Source organism: Neofelis nebulosa, chromosome 15, assembly GCF_028018385.1.
Source record: "Neofelis nebulosa isolate mNeoNeb1 chromosome 15, mNeoNeb1.pri, whole genome shotgun sequence".
In the NCBI taxonomy this organism is placed as follows: Eukaryota; Metazoa; Chordata; class Mammalia; order Carnivora; family Felidae; genus Neofelis; species Neofelis nebulosa.
In genome coordinates, this window is record NC_080796.1 from 51,537,596 (window position 1) to 51,558,329 (window position 20,734).

The 20,734-nt window shown below is 35.0% G+C and overlaps 1 protein-coding gene and 1 long non-coding RNA gene across 10 annotated transcripts in view; one reads left to right on the forward strand and one right to left on the reverse strand.

Annotated features, from left to right (window-relative positions):
- Positions 1 to 20,734, forward strand: part of KCNT2 (potassium sodium-activated channel subfamily T member 2) — a 364,447-nt gene that overhangs the window by 98,206 nt on the left and 245,507 nt on the right. For all 9 annotated transcript variants that reach the window (XR_009254514.1, XR_009254515.1, XM_058702129.1 and 6 more), the window contains exons 2-4: positions 6,602 to 6,681; positions 8,831 to 8,930; positions 18,444 to 18,492. Coding sequence is in view for 7 of the 9 variants with exons in the window: in XM_058702129.1 (XP_058558112.1) it covers positions 6,602 to 6,681; positions 8,831 to 8,930; positions 18,444 to 18,492 (229 nt within the window). In the remaining 2 variants the exon portion in view is untranslated. The remainder of the gene's footprint in view (positions 1 to 6,601; positions 6,682 to 8,830; positions 8,931 to 18,443; positions 18,493 to 20,734) is intronic.
- Positions 862 to 20,734, reverse strand: part of LOC131496508 (uncharacterized) — a 43,763-nt gene continuing 23,890 nt past the window's right edge. Inside the window, exon 4 of the long non-coding RNA XR_009254516.1 lies at positions 862 to 1,088. This is a non-coding gene — a long non-coding RNA (uncharacterized LOC131496508). The remainder of the gene's footprint in view (positions 1,089 to 20,734) is intronic.

Consider the following 20,734-nt stretch of genomic DNA (forward strand, 5'->3'; position numbering starts at 1 on the left):
GTGAATATTTGGAAATAGATACCTGGGTTAGAGTCAATATTCAAAGGGTACAACTAAACAAATACTTGTCTTTATCCCTTGATAGGTCTGGTGTTTGCAATGCTCTTTTGTAATATTTCACAAATGACCCAGAACTCTCCTAATAATGAAGAGTCTACTGGTGAGGAAGCAGGAGGCAAGAAGAAGTAATGGAAAGAACAGTGTCCCAATTCTGCCCCAGTACTAGCTATGAATTTGGGCAGTTCACTAAAATTCTTTGAATTAAAGTATCTTTTTCTATAAAATAAAATTGATGACTGCCTTAACCAAGCCATATCAACATTGTAAAAATTAAGTATGATAGTGTATTTTTTCCGAAATATTCATAAAAATCATGGGGAGATAGGGCAAATAAGTAAATCTAAATAATATTGAAACAACAATAGAAACCCACACGGAATTATCTTTAATTATAAGGAAGATCAAGTTGGAATAAGAAGGAGCTTCTAAGGATTGAGCTCACTACAAACCCAGGGTTTGCATCCTCAAATAGTTTAATCTAAGGAAGGAAAGGAAAATGCTTTTTATCTCTCCTACTGTACTATCCACAGAGAGTCCATAAGGTTTGTACCAAAGATAGAACTGGGGACCAATCTACCCTTTCATTCAGGTCTTCAGTCAGTCATAGTTAATGCCTAAAAGGTCCCAAGTAATAATGTGGCAGGCTAAAGATGCAAGCGTGAACAAAACAATACATTCCTGGCCCTCTTGGAACTTACATTCTAACGGACTTGCTTCATAGAACTGAGAAATGCTACTGTCACCATCATAGAAAATGATTGTATTAGTTTACAAGGATTGTCATAACCAAAACCCAGAAACTAGGTGCCTAACAACAAGAGACATTTATTAACTCTCAGCTATAGAGTAATGAAGTTGAAATCAAGTTGTTGGTAGTGCTATGCTCTCTTCAGTCTCTGAGGGAGAATCCTTGTTGCCTTTTCAGCCTCTGGTATTCCAGGTGTTCCTAAGATTGTGGCCCTAAAACTCCAGTCTCTGTCTCTGTCTTCACATGGCCATTTTTCTTCTATGTCAGTATCCAAATTTTTCTGTAATAAAGACACCAGTGGTATTGGATTAAGGACCCATCCTCCTCCTGTATGATCTCATCTTAATTTAACTAATTATGTCTGCAATGACTCATTCCCACATAAGGTCACATTATGAGATACTAGGGTTAGGACTTCAACATATTATTTTAGGGAACTATAGTTCAGTGCATAACAATGAATTTAGAGAAAATAAGGTGCACATTCACAGTAATGTGTATTTGAAAAGTTGTAATTCTCATAATCATAAACCGCATTTAAGATTAGTAGTGGTGGGAATAAAGTGAGAGAAGCTTGGCAGTAGTATACGGAGAGATTTTACTTTTTCTCCTTAGTCTTTGGAGTCAGAACACCAAGCATGTAATTAGAAGGATGCCCCAATTTAAAAATACAGAAATGATGTCAGGTGAAAAGTTCTTAGACATGGGAATTGCAATGGGAGCTATGTACATTAATTTGACATCCAAATGTAGATTTTCCAAAAAAACAAAAACAAAAACAAAAAACAACCACCAACAAATAAATAGAGAGACTAGCATGTATCCACTGAACCTGCCTGCTGGACCAGAAAGTCCAGGCAGATAGTGCCTTGTTTGAAATGAGTATAGTCATAAAAACTCATGCACGGACTCTGTGACCGATATTGCAGAATCAGAGGGAGGCAGAAAGGAGCAGCACCAAGTAGAAATATAGGAAGAGTTTTCTTTTGATAGTTCTCTATATCTGCTACAAGTTCTAAAGAGAACATTGGCAAATGTTTTGGTTTTTTTAAAGTTTTTATTTATTTATTTAGTTTAAGAGAGAAAGAAGGGAGAGGGACAGATTGAAGGAGAGAGAGTATCCCAAGCAGGCTTTGCACTGTCAGTGCAGAGCCCAATGTAGGCGGGCCTCAAATCCACAAACCGCAAGATCATGATCTGAGCCAAAATCAAGAGTTGCACGCTTAACCAGCTGAGCCACCCAGGTACCCCTGCAAATATTTGACATCCTAAACAGAGCCCAAGACATTATTAGCCCTTGAAAAAAGTGAAATAGTGTTTCTGAAAGAACGGTGTGTGGACAGTCTGGGACAGAATTTTTTTTGTGTGATTAAAGTGGTGAGGCCGACTTCAGAGTTAGTGAAGAGGAATTTTAAGAGTGAAACAAGGAAATTGGTTTTTAACAAGATCCTGCATGATTTTTATACTAAATTCAAGTAACCAGAGTAACACAATGAGAAGAAAAAAAAGTAACAAATTAAAATCAATATAAGGCAAATTGATGATGGTTACACAAAACGTCTCTATAGTCTTTAAAATTATTACAGACTATAGAGAAATCTGGAGAGTTTTTCAATTTGTATTTGAAGTTATCAGAATAATCTAAAGATGATAGTACATCAATCTTAGTTATGACTATAGAAGAAAAACTCCTTAAAGTATAAGAAAATGAATCCACTAGTAAATTACCTGAATAATTAATGATTACCAAAATTATTCCAGACTTGAAAAATAATTGCATAATAGGAAAACTGTTGAAATAATTCACCAAATCAATGTCAAAAAAAATCCCAGCAAGGTACTATCAGTTTGATAGAGTCAAGTTAGTTTTTGATAACAATCAATATCCCTCTACTCCTGATATAATTTTTAATAAAATAGAAATATTTATTGAAATTCCAGGGTCAACAATATAATAATCGCTAAAGCACAAGAGGCCTTTTAAGAACACAAACCACAGTTGGTATTTTTTCTTCAATAAATGCTAGTCAGTATAATAACAGCTAAATGTAAACAGAAATATTGGAAATTTCTAGATGGCGTGATTGTCCACCCAGAGAACCCAAGCAATAAACCTGAAAAATAATATTACTACATGTAAAGGAATTCAACATGGTAACCATTTACAATACCAAAACCAAAAGTTAAAGGTTGGAACAAAACCGTTTAAAAATAGCAACCAAAATTATAAAATACTCAAATAAATGTCACAAAGAAATATAGGATCTATGCAAATAAAACAATAAAATGTTGTTGACCAGTATAAAGCTAATATTATTAAACAATGAAAATGTGTCGATGGGAGAAGATACCACTTAGTAATTGCTTTTCTACTTTATTTTTATTAAGTACAATCATAATTCCACTATTATATTGGGGTAAATGTGACTAAAACCGTGAGGTTCTGGGGAAGTCCAGAAGGAGTGCACTAAGTTGACCTATTTGGATAGAGGTAAATTTGGAGAGATGGGAGGAGAGGGTTTAGAAGGAAGGAAGGAAGGAAAGGAGGAAGGGAAGGAGGAAGGGGAGAAGGAAAAAAGGAAAAGCATATTTAAATCTGGAAAGGGAAATACAAAGAGGTTATATAAAATAAATTAAAATCATGAAAAAAATTAGGAAGGATAAACACTAAACTCTGTTAGAGAACTAGATTAATTAAGAGTTTTACTTCATATAATATTATAATGAGAAAGGAATCTGGAAGTCATTTAATGAGAGAATTTGTCTCATGCAAAATTGTCTTTATCTCAGGAAAAAAAAGTCACTGCATTACAAGCTGTTCCAATCTTTGGCACAATTATATATATTGGAGGGCTCTCCACTTCACAATGATGGTCATTTCATAATTGGGTAATCTCATTCCTAACTCTCCTATTTCTCTATGTTTAATTATATACAATAGAGGATCATGTATTGAGTCATGTCATGTTAATAGTGGTAACCACTTTAATATTTAAAGACAACCTTTGAGGTGCCTGGGTGGTTCAGTTGATAGAGCATCTGACTTCAGCTCAGGTCATGATCTCAGGGCTTGGGAGTTTTAGCCCTGTGTGGGGATCAGTGCTGATTGCTCAGAGCCTATAGCCTGCTTTGGATTCTGGTCTCTGTCTCTCTCTGCCCCTCTCCCGCTCGTACTCTGTCTCTCTCTCAAAAGTAAATAAACATTAAAAAAATTTTTAAAAAAATAACGATAACCCTTATATTACTGCTAACTGTTCATATTTAGGCTAAACATTTCCAGTTCCTTAAACTTTTCCTCATATGAGACACTTCCCAGAATCTCATTATTTTGCATCAGGCTTTAAATGATCTCCTTTTAGTTAAACCTTTGTTATATACCCAGTACTGAAGTTCAGATATTATCAGAAGAATGGACTCCTATTCTTATAAATTTGTTAACTCTGGAGCAAATCTGCACGGTCTTTGCTGAATTATTGTGTAATAGCCATATGTCCTTTCCAATTTCCTTTTCTATCTATATCAAATTTGAAATAATTTAGCTTGATATCAGTGTTACAATTACTTTATTTAAAATGAACTGCCTTTTCAATCAAAAAAAATGAGGGAAAAGACTCAGTGATGGATTCTAAGATACTACTGGAGTTCTGTGTCTCTATGTGTGTGCATGCACTTCTGTGGCGTGTGTGAGTATGTAAGTTTGTGTATGTGTGTATGGGAGTGTGTACATGCACATAGACATGCATATGTAAATGTTCTGCTAGAGGATATTGCAATTATTTCATTGAAGTATAGTTGACATACAACATTATACTAGTTTCAGATGTAAACATAATGATTTGACATTTGTATACAGTGATCACCACAATAAATCTAGTTATCATCTGTCACCAGAGTTAGAAAACATTTCTTGTGATGAGAATTTCTAAGATTTACTCTTTTTCTGATGTGTATGTATTTATGTTGAGAGAGAGCAAGAGCACAAGTGGGGGAGGGGCAGAGAGACAGGGAGAGACAGAATGCCAAACAGGCTCTATGCTGTCAGCTCAGAGCCTGATGCGGGGCTTGATCTCTTGAACCTTGTGATCATGAGCTGAGCTGAAATCCAGTCGGCTGCTTAGCCCACTGAGCCACCCAGGCACCCCTAAGATAAACTTTCTTACCAACTTTCATATTTGCAGTACATTAATATTGACCACAGTCACCCTGCTGTACACTATATCACCATTAAATTCCACTTAAGTTTGTAATCTAAAAAATGCAACAAATGAACAAACAAAATGGAACAAAATTCAGAGATACAGAGAACAGAATGGTGGTTGCCAGAGAGGATGGCGGTTGGGAGGTGCAAAATAGGTGAAGGGAATTAAGAGTTACAAAATACCAGTTACATGGGGCACCTGGGTGGCTCAGTCGGTTAAGTGTCCAACTTCAGCTCAGGTCATGATCTCATGATTCATGCGTTCAAGCCCCACGTCGGGCTCTGTGCTGACAGCTCAGAGCCTGGAGCCTGCTTCGGATTCTGCGTCTCCCTCTCTCTCTGTTCCTCCCCTGCTCATGCTCTGTCTTTCTCTCTCAAAAATAAACAAATATTAAACAAATTTCAAAATACCAGTTACAAAAGATCAAAATTTTGTGGTGTTAGGAAAAATGAAATTAAGTGTAATGTTTGTGTAAACATTAAAGTGCATTTGTAGCTGTTTTGGAATCATAACTTATAATAAATAAATGTATTTGAGACCATTTAATTAAGAAAGTTGCAAATGATGATCATTAACAAATCATCATGAACATGATATTTCTTTTCACTCAGTATTTAAAAAATATTAATTATGTCTTAAAATTTTTTTTAATGTTCATTTTTGAGAGAGAGACAGAGAGAGAGAGACAGACAGACAGAGCCCAAGCAGGGGAGGGGCAGAGAGAGAGGGAGACACAAAATCAGAAGTAGGTTCCAGGATCTGAGCCCTCAGCACCGATCCTGATGTCAGGCTTGAACTCACAGACTGTGAGATCATGACCTGGCCATGGGCGCTTAACAGGCTGAGCCACCCAGACACTCCTAAAATATTGTGTCTTATCACACGAGAGAAGTTTGCTGGAATTTAGGGAGAAAGCAAATGTATTTATTAGCATGCTACTATTTTTTTAGACTGTTGATATTATTTTATTATACATCACATATATAATATTCAGTTCCTTCATTGTTTTGTCTGGTTTATAACATATCTATGTTGACTTTAACATTCTACTTGTCATTACTACCCTTTGTTGATCATGTGTATATTAATATGAGCCTAAATAAATAAATAAAATGGTAAAATGTCCCATAATGTGCTGTTTCATATAGGCTCAAGATGAAGGGAAGGACTTGTTAAAAATAGATTTTCTGGCCCAGGCCCTTAAGATTCTGATGCAGTGCTTTGGGTGGTGGGGGTCAAACTGGATCAGTTTGCATTGACGCTGTTCAAACATCCAATTGATTTTAATAACGGGAAAAACTTGGGAAAACATTGATTCAAAATTATTCCAAAGACACATATTACTGCTGTTTTGAATCATCCATACCACTCATTACATCCACCAATACTGATAATAGTATTAAATATGTAAGATATTTGAACTTACTATGTTTAGAATTGGAAAGTAACGGGTTCTCTACAAAAAATTGAGTATTTTACTCAATTTTCATTTTCTGTAGTAGGGATTTGTTCAAAGTATATTATAATGCATTAAATAAAATAATTTTATTCTTTATGTATTATTTTTAATTATATTGTTATCTTCTGCTTGCAGGGTACAAGTTGAATTCTATATGAATGAAAACACATTTAAAGAGAGACTAAAGTTATTTTTTATCAAAAACCAGAGGTCAAGTAAGTCATTCATTTTATTCTCCCATCAACATGTTTATACATATGTTTAACTAAAAAAAATCAGCTGTGCGATCCTTTAGCAAAATATGTTTTATGTAGAATAAATATGATAATCTTGTCTGCCAGGCAGTAAAAATTCAGAAAGCTGTTGATGTTACATGTGGTGGTGTTAGGGTGTTTGAATACCTGCAGTTCCCCAAATCCCACACCAGTAGGTAGACTTGTGAGAGAGCCATTTGGATTAGTGAGGAAAATAATTTAAATGAGGGGTCCCCTTATTTTAACTGTGAGGCACATGTAAAACTTGGTTTGAGAAAGCTCTAACCAAATGGGAACAACTGTCTGATTTACTGGGGAAGAGTTTAATGTTTCCCATTCATGCCTGATAATAAGAAACATCTAGGGTTTTCTGAAATGTACAGATTACTAACATCCTTTTCTGGAGATTTTGAATCAAGAAGTGTAGGGCTCAGTGCACAGTTTCATACTCCACTGATTCTTCTCATCAGATAAGTTTGGGAAACATTGCAACTTGAGGAAGACATGAAATTGGCATAGTTACTGAGCTAAGACCATTCAAGGCTGATGGGTCAATGACACCTGTTGCCTCCCTGTAATACCACATATTTTTAAAAAGCCAAAAATAATGAGTCAGGATGCAATTTTTCATATGATTATTGCTTAAAATGTCAACAAATAGTGGAAAGGTCTACTATTGGAAAGTGGTGTAGACTTTGTTCTTTCTGAATTTTGATCTTGGAATCTTCTTTGGGTGGTCTCGATTAAGTTGTGCCCTTATAGGGTTCAAAGAGAAAAGCCTGCGTTGTTGGAAGTTATCAAAATACTGACTCTAAGGAATATTTCAGACTGTAAGGCACACTGCTTAGAGATTCTTAATGGCAACTTAGCTGCAAAGGTAAGGCTAAGAATAGCTAATGCCTCTCTAACCTGGTTGTTTCGAATTTCCAAGGAAGTCCTACCAATAGATGTAAACTAATGGGGCCATATCATTTGAATAGAAGGTCTTCTTGATCTTAATGCTAATAATTCTATCTCTCCAGGCCAGAAAATACAGATGCGTTATTTGAATACTTTACCAGCAGCCAACTTTGATTAAGCAGTCTTTTGAGGAGACCAGTTCTATAAAACCAGGGCAATTTCATTAACAGTTTAAAAGACTTTATAAAGAAGTTAACCCGTAAAAAGTGTACCTGCCATTTTAATAAGGAAGCCTAGGAAAATTACAAAATTAATAGGCATTAATCTTTTACTGTTAAGAAATGTTACCTCAAGTACACTCACATATAGCAGAGAAAAAAAATGACATTTCACTTGCAGATTTTATTAAATAATAATTATAAGAAGACCTTTCTCAAAATTTTATTCATAATGCATGAATCAGATACCACCTGATAATTGCAGGAACGGTAATGTTTCTATTAATCAGACTTTAAGCATATTTTGCTTAATGTTAATTGTTCTTCTTCATCACTAAGTATTATAAGCCTCATAACTGTGACTTACACAGTTTCACAGATACATATATGACAGTCTTAATACCCCCCAAATATCTAAGATTGCATTAGTACTTAACCTAAAGGAAAAAGTAAGTTTCAACTGATAGAACTAAAATGTGTGTGAATGTATATGTATTTTCCAGCAAATGCTATTATGATTCTTCTATAATTATGTAATTACTGAGTGTATAATATATAATTATATACATGATTATAATTTCTTTACAATCAAATCTACAAGGTGTTCTGAAAGTAAAGGATGTATAACTTATCTGGTGGATTTGTAAGCAGCTAGATTTTCTAGCTAGCTAAAATTTATTCCAAAATTCATGGATATAAAAAATACTTACACTTCTAAGCATATCTGAACCAATCATGATTTTTGTGGCTTCTCAGTGCTCAAACCAAGATTTATTCTTGGGTGTAATATTTGCGGCCATTTGCAGTGCATGCAGTCTGTCAATCTCACATTTTTTCCCCAATATTTAGCCAATTAAAATTCAGATGTCTAAAATTTAAAGAGTTTTTAAATACAATAAGTGCTATATTTAAAGTTGTTATTTGTGGCAATTTTTTTAGACTTTCGTGAACTAAGTTAACATGAAAATTAAATTTTTGTTGTTTGTTTAAAGGTCTAAGAATTCGTCTATTCAATTTTTCTCTCAAATTATTAAGCTGTTTATTATACATAATCCGAGTGCTACTAGAAAACCCTTCACAAGGAAATGAATGGTAAGATGTCTTTGAACTTCAACAACATTCTTTCGATTATTTTGAATTGTATTATAATTTTGAAGGGTGTTCTGTGGAATTTATTTTCTTAAGGATGTTTTAGGTATTTGTCACAATTAAGTTGATCTGGCTTTCAGTTAATACATGAATATAATCGTTGTAGGTTCTTTTTTAAACATTTCTTCTTCTGGTGCCTGACTGGCTCAGTCAGAAGAGTGTGCTCATCTTGGCGTCATGAGTTTGAGCCCCCTGTTGGGTGTAGTGATTACTTAAATAAATAAGCTCAAAAAAGAAAAGAAAAAAACATTCTTTAAAGAAAAGTAAACATCTCTTCTTTTATTATCTATTTATCAAAGCTAATACTGGATACCCACCCATATAATTTCTATTGCTAACCAAAGTACTCTTAAGTAATTGCTTAATATAGAGTTAGTCTCTTTAAAGACCCATATACTTCTCTCTTCTTGATTTACATATACTCCAAAAAGGTATACTCTTTTGTATGCCAGCTATGTAAGTATTTTCAGTTCTATCAGGTGTTACCTTTTCTTTTTAAAGATTCCTTGAGGGCATTATGTTAAGTGAAATAAATTAGAAAACTGGAAATACTGTATGATTTCATTTGTCAGTGGAATCAAAAAACAAACAAACCAAAAAACCCAAAAAACCCGAAACAACAACAGAGATCTAGTGACTTTTGAAGCACTCCAGCATATACTGGGATGCATTACTAAGTCTCAGATTTAGCTTGTGTAGCTCTTTATTGTATTTGAGTTAAATGACTTATTGACTTATTTTAACTTATTTTTCCATTCATTATCATGTTGCTTTTATTAAATTGCATTTCTGTTCATTTATAGACTTCCCTTTTTAGGCTCTATCCTTCACTAGAAGTAGTAGGGAAAGGAACTGTCTGTGTAATAGCATGAATAATTTTTAACTCATCACCATCATGGTCTCCTGTCCAACCTACTAAATTTAAATAGTTTTCAAAGCAGAAAACAAATTTGGTGGTTAACTTTTGTACAATTGTTTTTCATGTGGAGGTTCACCCTAGTAAAATTGAGAAATACAAAAGATCAAAATAAAATGGGAAGTGATGATATATTATGCATTTAAATGAATCGGTTACTCCTCAGCTTGTGTAGACAGTGAAAATTATTCTGTATTTATTAAAGGATTAAAGATGAACAACTGAAATTTTCCTATGTAACAATTTATGTGATAATTCTTTGTACAATTTTAATTTACTTAATGAAATATAATTATGGCTATTCCACTATATCTTTATTGAATACTTGGCATGTGTTTATATTTCTGTGACTCAGGATACAACATTCTCTACCCTCAGGGACTTTTCAGCCTGTGAATGGCTGTGTATTTTGGAGTTCTTGCTCTTTTCTGGCATTGGTCTAATTGTTTTATTTATGTTATTACCTTCAATATGCACTTAATCTTATTATTCCCACCTGACATACAGAGAAGCAGAAATGTTCTTATATTTGCCCTTCGCTTTGTGGCCTTCAGCACTAATATTTTTCTGCCTTTATCCATGGTTAAGTCATTGACCCCAGAAGCCAGCACCTTCCCGGTCCCTGCCCTGGTCGCCCACCCCTACTCTCCCCCCCTTTTGAACTGCATATTCATCCTCTCTACTTGGATGTTTAATAGGCATTTCGAAGTTGCCGTGTTCCAATTGGCTTCTTCTGTGCTTTTCCACATCTCAACATGTGACAGTTCCATCCTTCCCCTAGCCCTGCCCCACTCTCAGCCTTCCACATTTCAGCAGAACCAAATTCCAACCTAACAGTTGCTCAGGCCAAATGCTTTAGAGTTATTCTTAACTTCTCTTTTGGTCTCACACTCTGCAGCATATGCAAACCCCTTAGAAAATTCTGTCATTTCTATTTTCAAGATATATCCAGCATAGAATCACTTCTCAAGGCTGCCATCCTGGCACAGGCCACCTTCTGTCACCTGAGTACTGCAGTAGCCCTCCTAATTAGTTCTGCTAATTGTGCCTTTGCTCCTCTTTGGTTTATTCTTAATATAGCAGCCAGTGTTTCTTTAAGTTCTAAGATCTTGACATGGCTGTGCTCTGAATGCTGAGGTGCTTCCCATGGCTTCCCTGTAACTTCACCTCCTCCTCCTCCTCCTCCACCCATTTTGTTCCAGTCACATTGGCCTCTTCTCTGTTTCTGGATCATACCAGCCACAGAGCTGGCTTAGGCCTTCATACCTGCTGTTCCCTCTGTCTGGAGTTCTCTTCCATCAGATAACATAAGGCACACTTCCTCAGATCTTTACTCAAAATTGTATTTTCAGTGAAGCTTTACCTAAATATCCTGTTTAAAATTGTATTCTCCTCACAAGACTCCCTCAAATACTTTTTTCTTTTCCCTTTTAACTTTTCTCCACTGCCTTTATCTCTTTCATATGTTATAAGTAGTATACTTGTTTTGTTTCCTGTGTATTCCACATGGATTGCTGTGGCTCTTCCATGAGGGCATCGATTATTGTCTGAATCCTCAGAAAAAATTTGACTCTCAATAGTTATTTATTTGTTTTTAAAAATTTATTTATTTACCTTTGAGAGAGAGAGAGCTAGTGAGCATGTGTGAGCAGGGGAGGGGCAGAGAGAGAGAGGGAGAGAATCCCAAGCAGGCTCCACACTATCAGTGCAGAGCTAGACGGGGAGGGGGTGGGGGCTGAAACTCATGAACCATGAAGAGTTGAAATCAAGAGTCAGATGTTTAACCAACTGAGCCCCCCCAGGCAACCAGTGGTTAGTTATTAAACGAGTGAGTGAATAACTGAATAAATGAAGGTCCTTTATAATCTGACCTTTGCTTACCTCACCTCACCTCCTATCCAGCCAAGCTCACCTACCTCAAGCCACTTATACATACTCTGTTCTCCTTTGTCTCTGAGCCTTTGCATATTCTGCTTTGTCTTCTTGGACTTCTGTTTCCCATTCCTAGCTTCCCTACCTGATAGGTTTTGGGGTGATAGTGGGGTTCAGGGGGTCCGGAACCAACAGCCAAGAAAGAATTCTTGAAGATGTCTTTGGTGCGAAAAGGTGATTTTGTTAAAGCAGGGACAGGACCTGTGGGCAGAAAGAACTGCCCTGGGACCATGAGGAGAGACTGGTTGTATACTCTGGAGTTGGGGGAGGTAAAGTCCAGGGGAAGTTTCCAATGAAATTTTCATATGCTAAAAAAGACCCGCAGGATACTGGAGGCCTAGCTATAGTCTAGCTAAGGTTTTTCCCTCTAGCAAAACATTAGCATTAAAATGGTAGGGAGTTCCTGGAGAAACTTTGCTCTGCTTGCCTCAAGTGTTTGTCAATGGGCTGCAGGTTATGAGGAAATTTAATTTGATCTGCCATTTCCTTCTGCCTTTGTTTCCCACATCACTACCTACTCCTTTTTAACTTGGGTCAGGATTTGTGGACCTTCAGGGTAACAATCTTGGGTAACACCTAATCTGAAATTCTTACCTGACATCATGATCTATAGCCCAATTTTACTCTGGGTTAGGAGTGGCTTCTAGGGATTCTCTGAGCCTCCCTCTACCACCCCCACCCCCACCCTACTTCTGTCCCAACACTTAACATGTTGCCTATGTTCTCTGTGTTTGCTTATGGAGGGCAAGGACCATGTTCTACTTGCCTCTGTAGCTCTCATATTTAGTGTAAGACTTGGTGGGTCAGGGAATGTTGTTGAAATAATGGAATTATGTTCAACAGTTTTATTGATAGTGTTGCACAGTCAAGATGATTAAGGGCCACTGGCTAGAGATGGCAGTGAATATTACATTTATTACATTTTTCTGTCCTATGTATTATTAAAAATGGTTCACACTACACTTCTTTCTAAACGCACACTACAATAGTTCTTAAAATTTGGTGATTTATAAATAAAATGTACATTAGAGTGATCTGAAAATCATAAAATTAGGCATGATAGAATCTCTCTAAGGGTGAGAGGGCATTGGGGAATGATGGCAGAGTAAAATTATATTATTTGAAAAACATTAAGAGGAACAAAGTTTCCTACAATTAACTTCTCTGTCATATTACTGAGAATATTTAGCCATAATTATAGAGGATATACATTTGAAAAACCAGATTACTGCAATTAAAAAACATAACAACATAACTTATGGCTCCATTCTGAATACAATGTTCTGTTCAGTTCCCATTGTCAGTGCAGTATTGGTTAATGAAAAACAGAAGTGGCCTTTATGGGCACAGACTCTACTTTAAAATAATGAGGCTAATTCAGCAAAGAGATTTATTTAATTAGAGTTTCTGACATAATAAAGCTGTGGATATTTTGTGCTGCTTTGCTTTATTTTTAAATCTCTTCAGAGCGAAAATTGATATAAACATGTTGCAAGTATGGACAAACTGAACATATGAAAAAGTGTTATTGTTATTGTATGAAATTGTACAAGTGACAAACTGTGATGTCCACACAGTTTGTAGTAAATGATTTAAAAGCATTAGCAGAGGAAACACACCTCCACCATGCAGTTTATGAATTTCATTGAGACATGAGCCATCAGCATTGACTCATTGCCTGCTGGTGCTTAACAGTTCTTCATTGTGTGTCAAAACCAATGCATCCTCTTCCATTTTAAAAATTGTGGAAGTGATTATTAGTTTTTAATATCAAGGGATAGACACAGAGGTAAGAAGTACATGAATGTGCTCATACTTTATAGTATTTGGATTTACATTGAAAATCAGTGCCTAACAGAGCAACAAATGTGTTTAAGTGACATTCACATTTTAAAGATTATTTCTTCTTTAGGGTAACAGTTATTAAAAGGAGAAATAAAATTTTGACAGTATTTTTCAAATATGTGATGTCCAGTAGGAAGGAATGTCATAATGTAGACCTTTTCTTCTCTCATGTATGTTAGTTGCAGTAGAGATTAAAGTTAGCACCATGTGCTCCAACATATATACCAAAAATTTAAAAGATTTTTTTTTGTTTACTAGAGTCTAATGCTGGTGCTGTTAGTGTAGATATTTTCTCCACTGATTCACGCATACACACACACACACCCACACACGCACACACGCGCATGCTCTGTAACATGTAAGTACATTATTATGTATGCAGACCAGTTTTATTTTGTGTCTATATGCTGGGACCTAAGAATCCTCTATAGTTTTTGGAAAGGTAAAGAAAGCATGGAGAAGGTATATATACACTTCTTGAAATTACTTTGGAACAAATGACAAACATCACTTTTACTTGTATTTTATTCTCATATCTCAGGTGAGAATCAGTGATATCACCATACTGTCACTGAAAGGTTGAGAAATGTACCCTTTGGGTCAAGAGTGGCTTTTTGCACTCAACTCTATACCATGGAGAGGGGAGAGGAATGTTGATAGAAAGCCTAAGCCAGTGCATATGTAATGGAAAAACTCTTAAAAGTCCAATCTCTCAAAGAGTTAGCATTTAGTCCTCCCTCTAACACCCTAAGGATAGGCTGTGTAGCCTGGTATGAATACATCTAGTGTTTTGAAAGGAATCAGCTTTTGAAAAATCTCCCTAATATATTGTCAAGACTCTACTATGTGTCAGTATCCTGGTCTCCTTGGTTTCAGACATGCACTAAATTTTATATGTCGTTGAGATGTGAGCCTATATACCATACCTAGTACTCAGTTCTCAGTATTTGTTATGATTAGGAGCGTTTTATCCTTTCCACCCTGGTTGCGGGTACTATACTTATGTTAATAGAAGCTTGTATCTGTTGTCTTGGAAAGCTATCAATCTGCGTTCATCTCAAGTTTGTGAGTCACAGGGTCCTTTCATATGAATTATGCCCCACCTATTGACCCTATTACTTTCCTGTGCTTAACAAATGCTTTATTCTTCTGGTTAACATATTCAACCCTGGACTTCTGCCTCAGCTGCCAAAGCTTATCAGACATTTTTAGCAGCTATTTTCTTACCTTTTGGAGAAGCCATAAATAAGCATGCTGTGAAAAGTGGCTGAGGCTACAGGTCATTAACTTTCTATATTTAACTGTTGCTGTAACTTCCATTGTTTGATCTGGTTCTTCCAGTTTTCATAATGATGCTTCAAACATGGATTTTATCTATAAACTTAGTTTAGTCTGAATAACTGAATCATATAAATTTTGTTTTTATTTTTTATAATTAAAAAAGTGAAATTTATTTTATTTTTCATGATTTTATAGTTGGTTCGTGATTGTTACTATATGAATACCTATGGCAAGTAATACACTATTACTATATGAATACCTATTGCAAAGAAAGGAAGTAGAAATTACCTAAAATATCAACACCTAGCAATAAGTACTTTCAGTGTTTTGGTGAGCAATCTTTTGTAAATTCTCTCTGTATAAACACATATACCTATAACATGCTCATACTGATGTAGTTAGGACAATATTGTATACATCGTTTTTTCAATGATTTTTGTCTCATTCATGTTATTTTTGCTATTGTTGATGACAAGGATGCTTTCTCTTCCAGCTACTTTCCGACTACAAATAATGCTACAATAAATATTCCTGTACAGCTATTCTTTCCTCCTAGTACTTTATTGTCAGTGGGATTGAAGCTGCATTTGGAAATACGGTCTGATTGCCAGGTTCACTTTCACTTCTTCTTTGTTCTGGAGTTGATCTAGAAATGTGCAAATTAAATCCTATATTCTTTTTTCAAGATAAATTCACTTTATAAAGAAGAGTTTGGGCACTAGCTTTTTACTAGAATTTATACATTATTCTTCTTTGTATTTATCCAATTTAGTGCTTAGTAAATTGGTGGAGAAGATGACCTTCATTGGAGATCTCACTTTACACTGCAATTTATATAGTAGAGTTTTGTAGAAATGTTTTTTTTTAAGGATTATGAAACCTACTCCACATGACCTAGCCTTGTCTAAGAAAAGGCTTTTCTTCAAGGTCTTATTTAAATTTAAATGCTCTATGAAACTTTAGGACCTATCAAAGCAACATCTTGGACCAAAGGAAATGCTATTTGTTTGATAGCTAGCTTTTAGTAAATCCATATTAAGTATTAATTTCTCTTTGAAAATGCTCTCAAACTTCTGATTCACAATTTACTTTATCATTTTCCAGAGATTGCTATTTACTTAATTTTAGTTGTTTTTGTGGCACATCATTTTCATCTATGAAATCTGTGTCCATATCTCTCTTTGGTCTTACATATCTTGTCACTGAGAATATAAGAGATGTGTTTTGGCAAGGACAGTGTTGTGAACTCATCAGCCGTAGTTTTGCTTTTATGGTACCATCAATTTGTTTATATTGAATGCCTTGCTTACTATAGAAATGTACTCATAAAGACGTTGGGACTATAATGGTGAGTAAAATAGACATACTGTTTCATCTTAGGGAAACTTGCAGTTTAATGAATAGATAATTACTAAAGAACTACATCTGCAAATAAATGCAAAGTTAAAACCAACATAAATGGCAGGAGAAATGTGGTGAGTGATGTTGCCAAAGAGATTAGTTGACTACATTGATCAAGTGGCCGCCTCAAGGAAGGTTTCCCTGAGACAGTTGAGCTGCGAGCTAGGATAAGGGAAGAGCTCACGTAAAAAAGGGTGTGATCGGAAGGATCGTGTCACAGTTGAGTAAGTTTAAGAATGCCATTTTAGAGTTTTGGTCTTTATCTTAACAAAAGTGTAGTGCCAATACATAGTGGAGTGATGTGATCTAAAATACATTTGGAAAGAATCTGTGTAGTAGTAATTTGGAGGAAAAATGTAGAAGGCAAAAAGTGGCTTAGGTTCCTAGTTAGTAGGCTTTTGCAAGAGTCCCAAAAAGTGGTAGTTTAGATTGAGATGATTGTGGTAGTAGAGATGAAGGAGGTAATGCATTCTACAGATATGTGGTGGAAAGAATTGGAAGTTTTGATTACTTGTGTATTAAGTATTTGAAAATACGGGAGAGGAAAGTATCTAAGATGATGCTTAAGCTGTTGGGTAACCAAGCACAATGGAATTTCGTGCCATTTGCTGAGAGGTGAAAAATGGAGAGGACCAGTTTTTTTTTTTTTTTTTTTTATGTTCATTAACTTTTTGAGAGCGAGATAGGGTGTGAACAGGGGAGAGGTAGAGAGAGAGGGAGCACAGAATCTGAAGCAGGCTCCAGGCTCCGAGGTGTCAGTACAGAGCCTGATGTGGGGCTCAAACCCATGAACCACGACGTCATGACCCAAGCCGAAGTCTGACGCTTAACCGACTGAGCCACCCAGCTGCCCCAGAGAGGACCAGTTTTTGAGAGAAAGGTCACAGGTTTGGTTTGGAGCAATTGAGGATATTGGTTATCCAGGTAGATATGACATTTCTGGAATAACAGAGTACTTTAGTTTAATATGGTAGGTAGGTTCTTTGAATGGTATTTTAAAGTTTATAATTCTTTTTAAAACTAGAATTTTAGAGAGTTTATTGCTCTTTGTTATTTTTGACATATTACCAAAAGGATTTAAAAATATACTTAATATCTTATGGGACTCCTCTAATACTTCATAACTATAAAGAGTGAGTAGGCTTTGTTCTGTTTTGTATGGTTTCTTGTTTATTTGTTTATTTGCATTTTTTGGTCAGCATAATATAACTCTTCTCATCTTTTCATGAGCAGATTATATTGCTGTGAATGACTTTCATTTGAATCAGCTGTACACACAAAAAAATGTAGTCAGTAGTATGATATAGTTAAAAATTATAACTAGTTGGGGCACCTGGCTGGCTCAGTTGGTAGAGCATGTGATTCTTGGACTCAGGGTTGTTGAGTTCTACCACATGTTGGGCTTTAAGCCTACTTAAAACATTATAATCTGTGGGACGTTAGAAGTGTATGGTGTTTTCTGAAGAGCGTAGACAATTTTTAACATCAGGGATTATATGATTTTCAGGGGATATTTAAAGATAGTTGCTCTTTGTCCTGCATAAGGTTTTATTCTAACCTCAGCCACAGACTTTTTTGGTAGTATAATATTTTATACAAATCCAAATCTGAAATATAATTGTGTTCTATAATGTAAGTTACTTTATTCTGATTACTGATACTGTTGACTTTATATTGTCGAAATATTAATAGTGTTAAATATAACAAAATCTTAGGGTTTATGGCAGACCCTTAAGTGACTTTTCAATGGAGATTTGACTAATAAAGGGTTTGAGGTTTTTCTACCTTGCCATAATCGCTCTTTAAATAAGAGGACATTATGTTTTCTTTCATATTAACATGCGAATGAAAGCGAAATTAGAAATGCTTTATAAGAAATAAACCATTTTTCGATTTCTGGAATAGAAGTGAATATTATCAAAATGAAAACTGAAACAGTATAAAGTTTTTCTAATTTTAATTTTGATATTTTATTGTCTTTTAGTGAAGCATTATTTAAATATCTCCAACTTCTATTGAAAATTTAAAATGAATGCATTTTTCATGTTTGTAAAAATTAATATCTCATCATTTTTTTATAGGTCTCATATCTTTTGGGTGAACAGAAGTCTACCTTTATGGGGCTTACAGGTTATGTACAATTTTGTTTTATCCCTATATTTCTGGATTTAATCATATTTCACAGAGAAATACTATTGGAGAGAAAACTGTTGATAAGAGAAATGAATTTGCTTTATTGCTTACTTAATCTTGATGCACATCTTAGACAAACAATTTTATTTCTATCTTTGTTTGCCTGAGCCCTGCATTCTACCTTTTGAGAATTCCCTTCTGATCAGGATTTGACTTTAGAAAAAGGTTTTGAGGGCATGGAGAAAACCAGAGTAAAGGAGTGTGTTAAGGCACCACAAGTTCCCCAAACTACTTTAGGTATTCACCTTATATAATCCTTGAAAAAGTAATCAGAATCTCATAACCATGTTTGCTCTTCTACTTTATATCCGTAGTGTCTGGAACATGGCAGAATCTCAATAAATAATTATTAAATGAATAAACAAATGAATGAATGGCTCATATTAGCAATTGCAAGAGCTTGGTCCCTAAACAGATAATTTTGTAAATAAAACAAAAAGTATATTTCTGGCATAAAAGGGGTCCTGAAGAAAGAGTCAGAAAATATGAGAGGGAACAGCATGTCTGAATTATGTTGCTGCATTGTTCCCTAGAGTCCTGTGTATCTCTGCTTTGTTCCTTGTTCTATTGAATTTTATGCCCAGCAAACTTTGTAAGTTCCCATCTCCTCTACTCCTGTCTCTCTCCTACACATACTTTTTATTTTCTGTTATTTTTCAACTGTGAAAGTTATCCAAAGGGTAGATAAAATGGTAAAAAATTACAGATTGGAAGACAGTTGAGTCTGGAAGTAATGGAAAGACTCTAAAACTCACTGTTTATAAACAACCTTTAAAATATGTTAAAATCAAATGTTCGCTTTGTCTTTTAGTCATGAGGATTGTAAAGTCTGTACATTTTAAAGTTTAAAGTTTGTGATGAATTATTTTAATTATGTATGCATTGTGATCATAACTATGAAATCACATTTTTACTGTGTCTAGATATTTCATACTTTTTTGAAGTCAAGTTGCATTTCATGGTTTTTTTACACTGATTTGCATTGCAATGTCATTAATTACAAATACCCTTTCAAATATTTAAGTGTTTACTAAAAATGCAGTCTATTAATCTCTAGCTTGATTCCTATATTATCCTTCAGTGAGAAGCACATTTAAAGTAAGTGAATATTTTTGAGGGTAGTCGTATATGGCCTTGAAATACATTTTGATCTATTCAGATTGCTTTTATCTAATAGTGATATTTTACAATAATGATAATGCTCATTTTCAAATAGGATTTTGAGTAGTCATGCCACAAATGTTGTAGGGATCTTCTAGCACTACATATAGGAAAAAGCACGGATGATTACGATTTAAAGGACTAGTAGGGAAAATCTATGAGACGTGCATGTAACGTCAGAGCAGTGCCTGGCTACCATATGTACTTCTGAACATAATTTACTTATATTGCCATTCATTCACATGCTTTTTTTTTTTGTTCTTTTGTTTTGATATTCACTTAAATCAAAGTTTTCATTCCAACAGGAGTTAAAATTTAAAACTCCAGGGTATCTGCCTTTCTTATGTAGATTGTCTGAAATCTCAAAAGTGTATAAACAAACATATTTGTTCTCGGAGTCATTTCTTGTTTATGCTTGCGTATTTTCTTCTATTCATGTAGCCCAAAGTGCTGAGAGTATTTAATACAAAATCATTTGGATATCTTTTACAGTTACTTTTCCTGTTGTGCAATCATAGCTTTTGGTAGTTCAGCAGCGGAAACTGTACACAGAACAGCGAATGTAGATAAAGATGGAAACTTGTCTAGGAGGGTGTAGGATATGTTCTTCCAGCTGTGAAAGGAGAATTGGTTAGAAAGTTCATTTAAATAAAATCTGAAAGTACCTTGAAGTGTTCACATGGGAGTATTTTGTTTAGTGTTCAAGGATGCTACTCTTTCATTTGGTGGGTGATAGGATAGAATGTATCACTCAACTCAAAGCTTATATTCTTTTTATTTTCTGAAAGGAATATTTTTGGTAGATGTCCTAGAGGTGATATAAGTCTTGTTGGGAGAGGGTGGTGGTTGTGGCGGGGCAGTTGTGTGTGATTGTGCATATTAAGAACATACACAAAAGAACTATTCTTTACAGATCATGCAAGCTCCAGCTAGCCTGACTCTTCTAATTCCACATTCATATTTGAGATAAACAATAAGTATTTATTCAGGAGTATTAGAAACTATAACACTAAGCTTG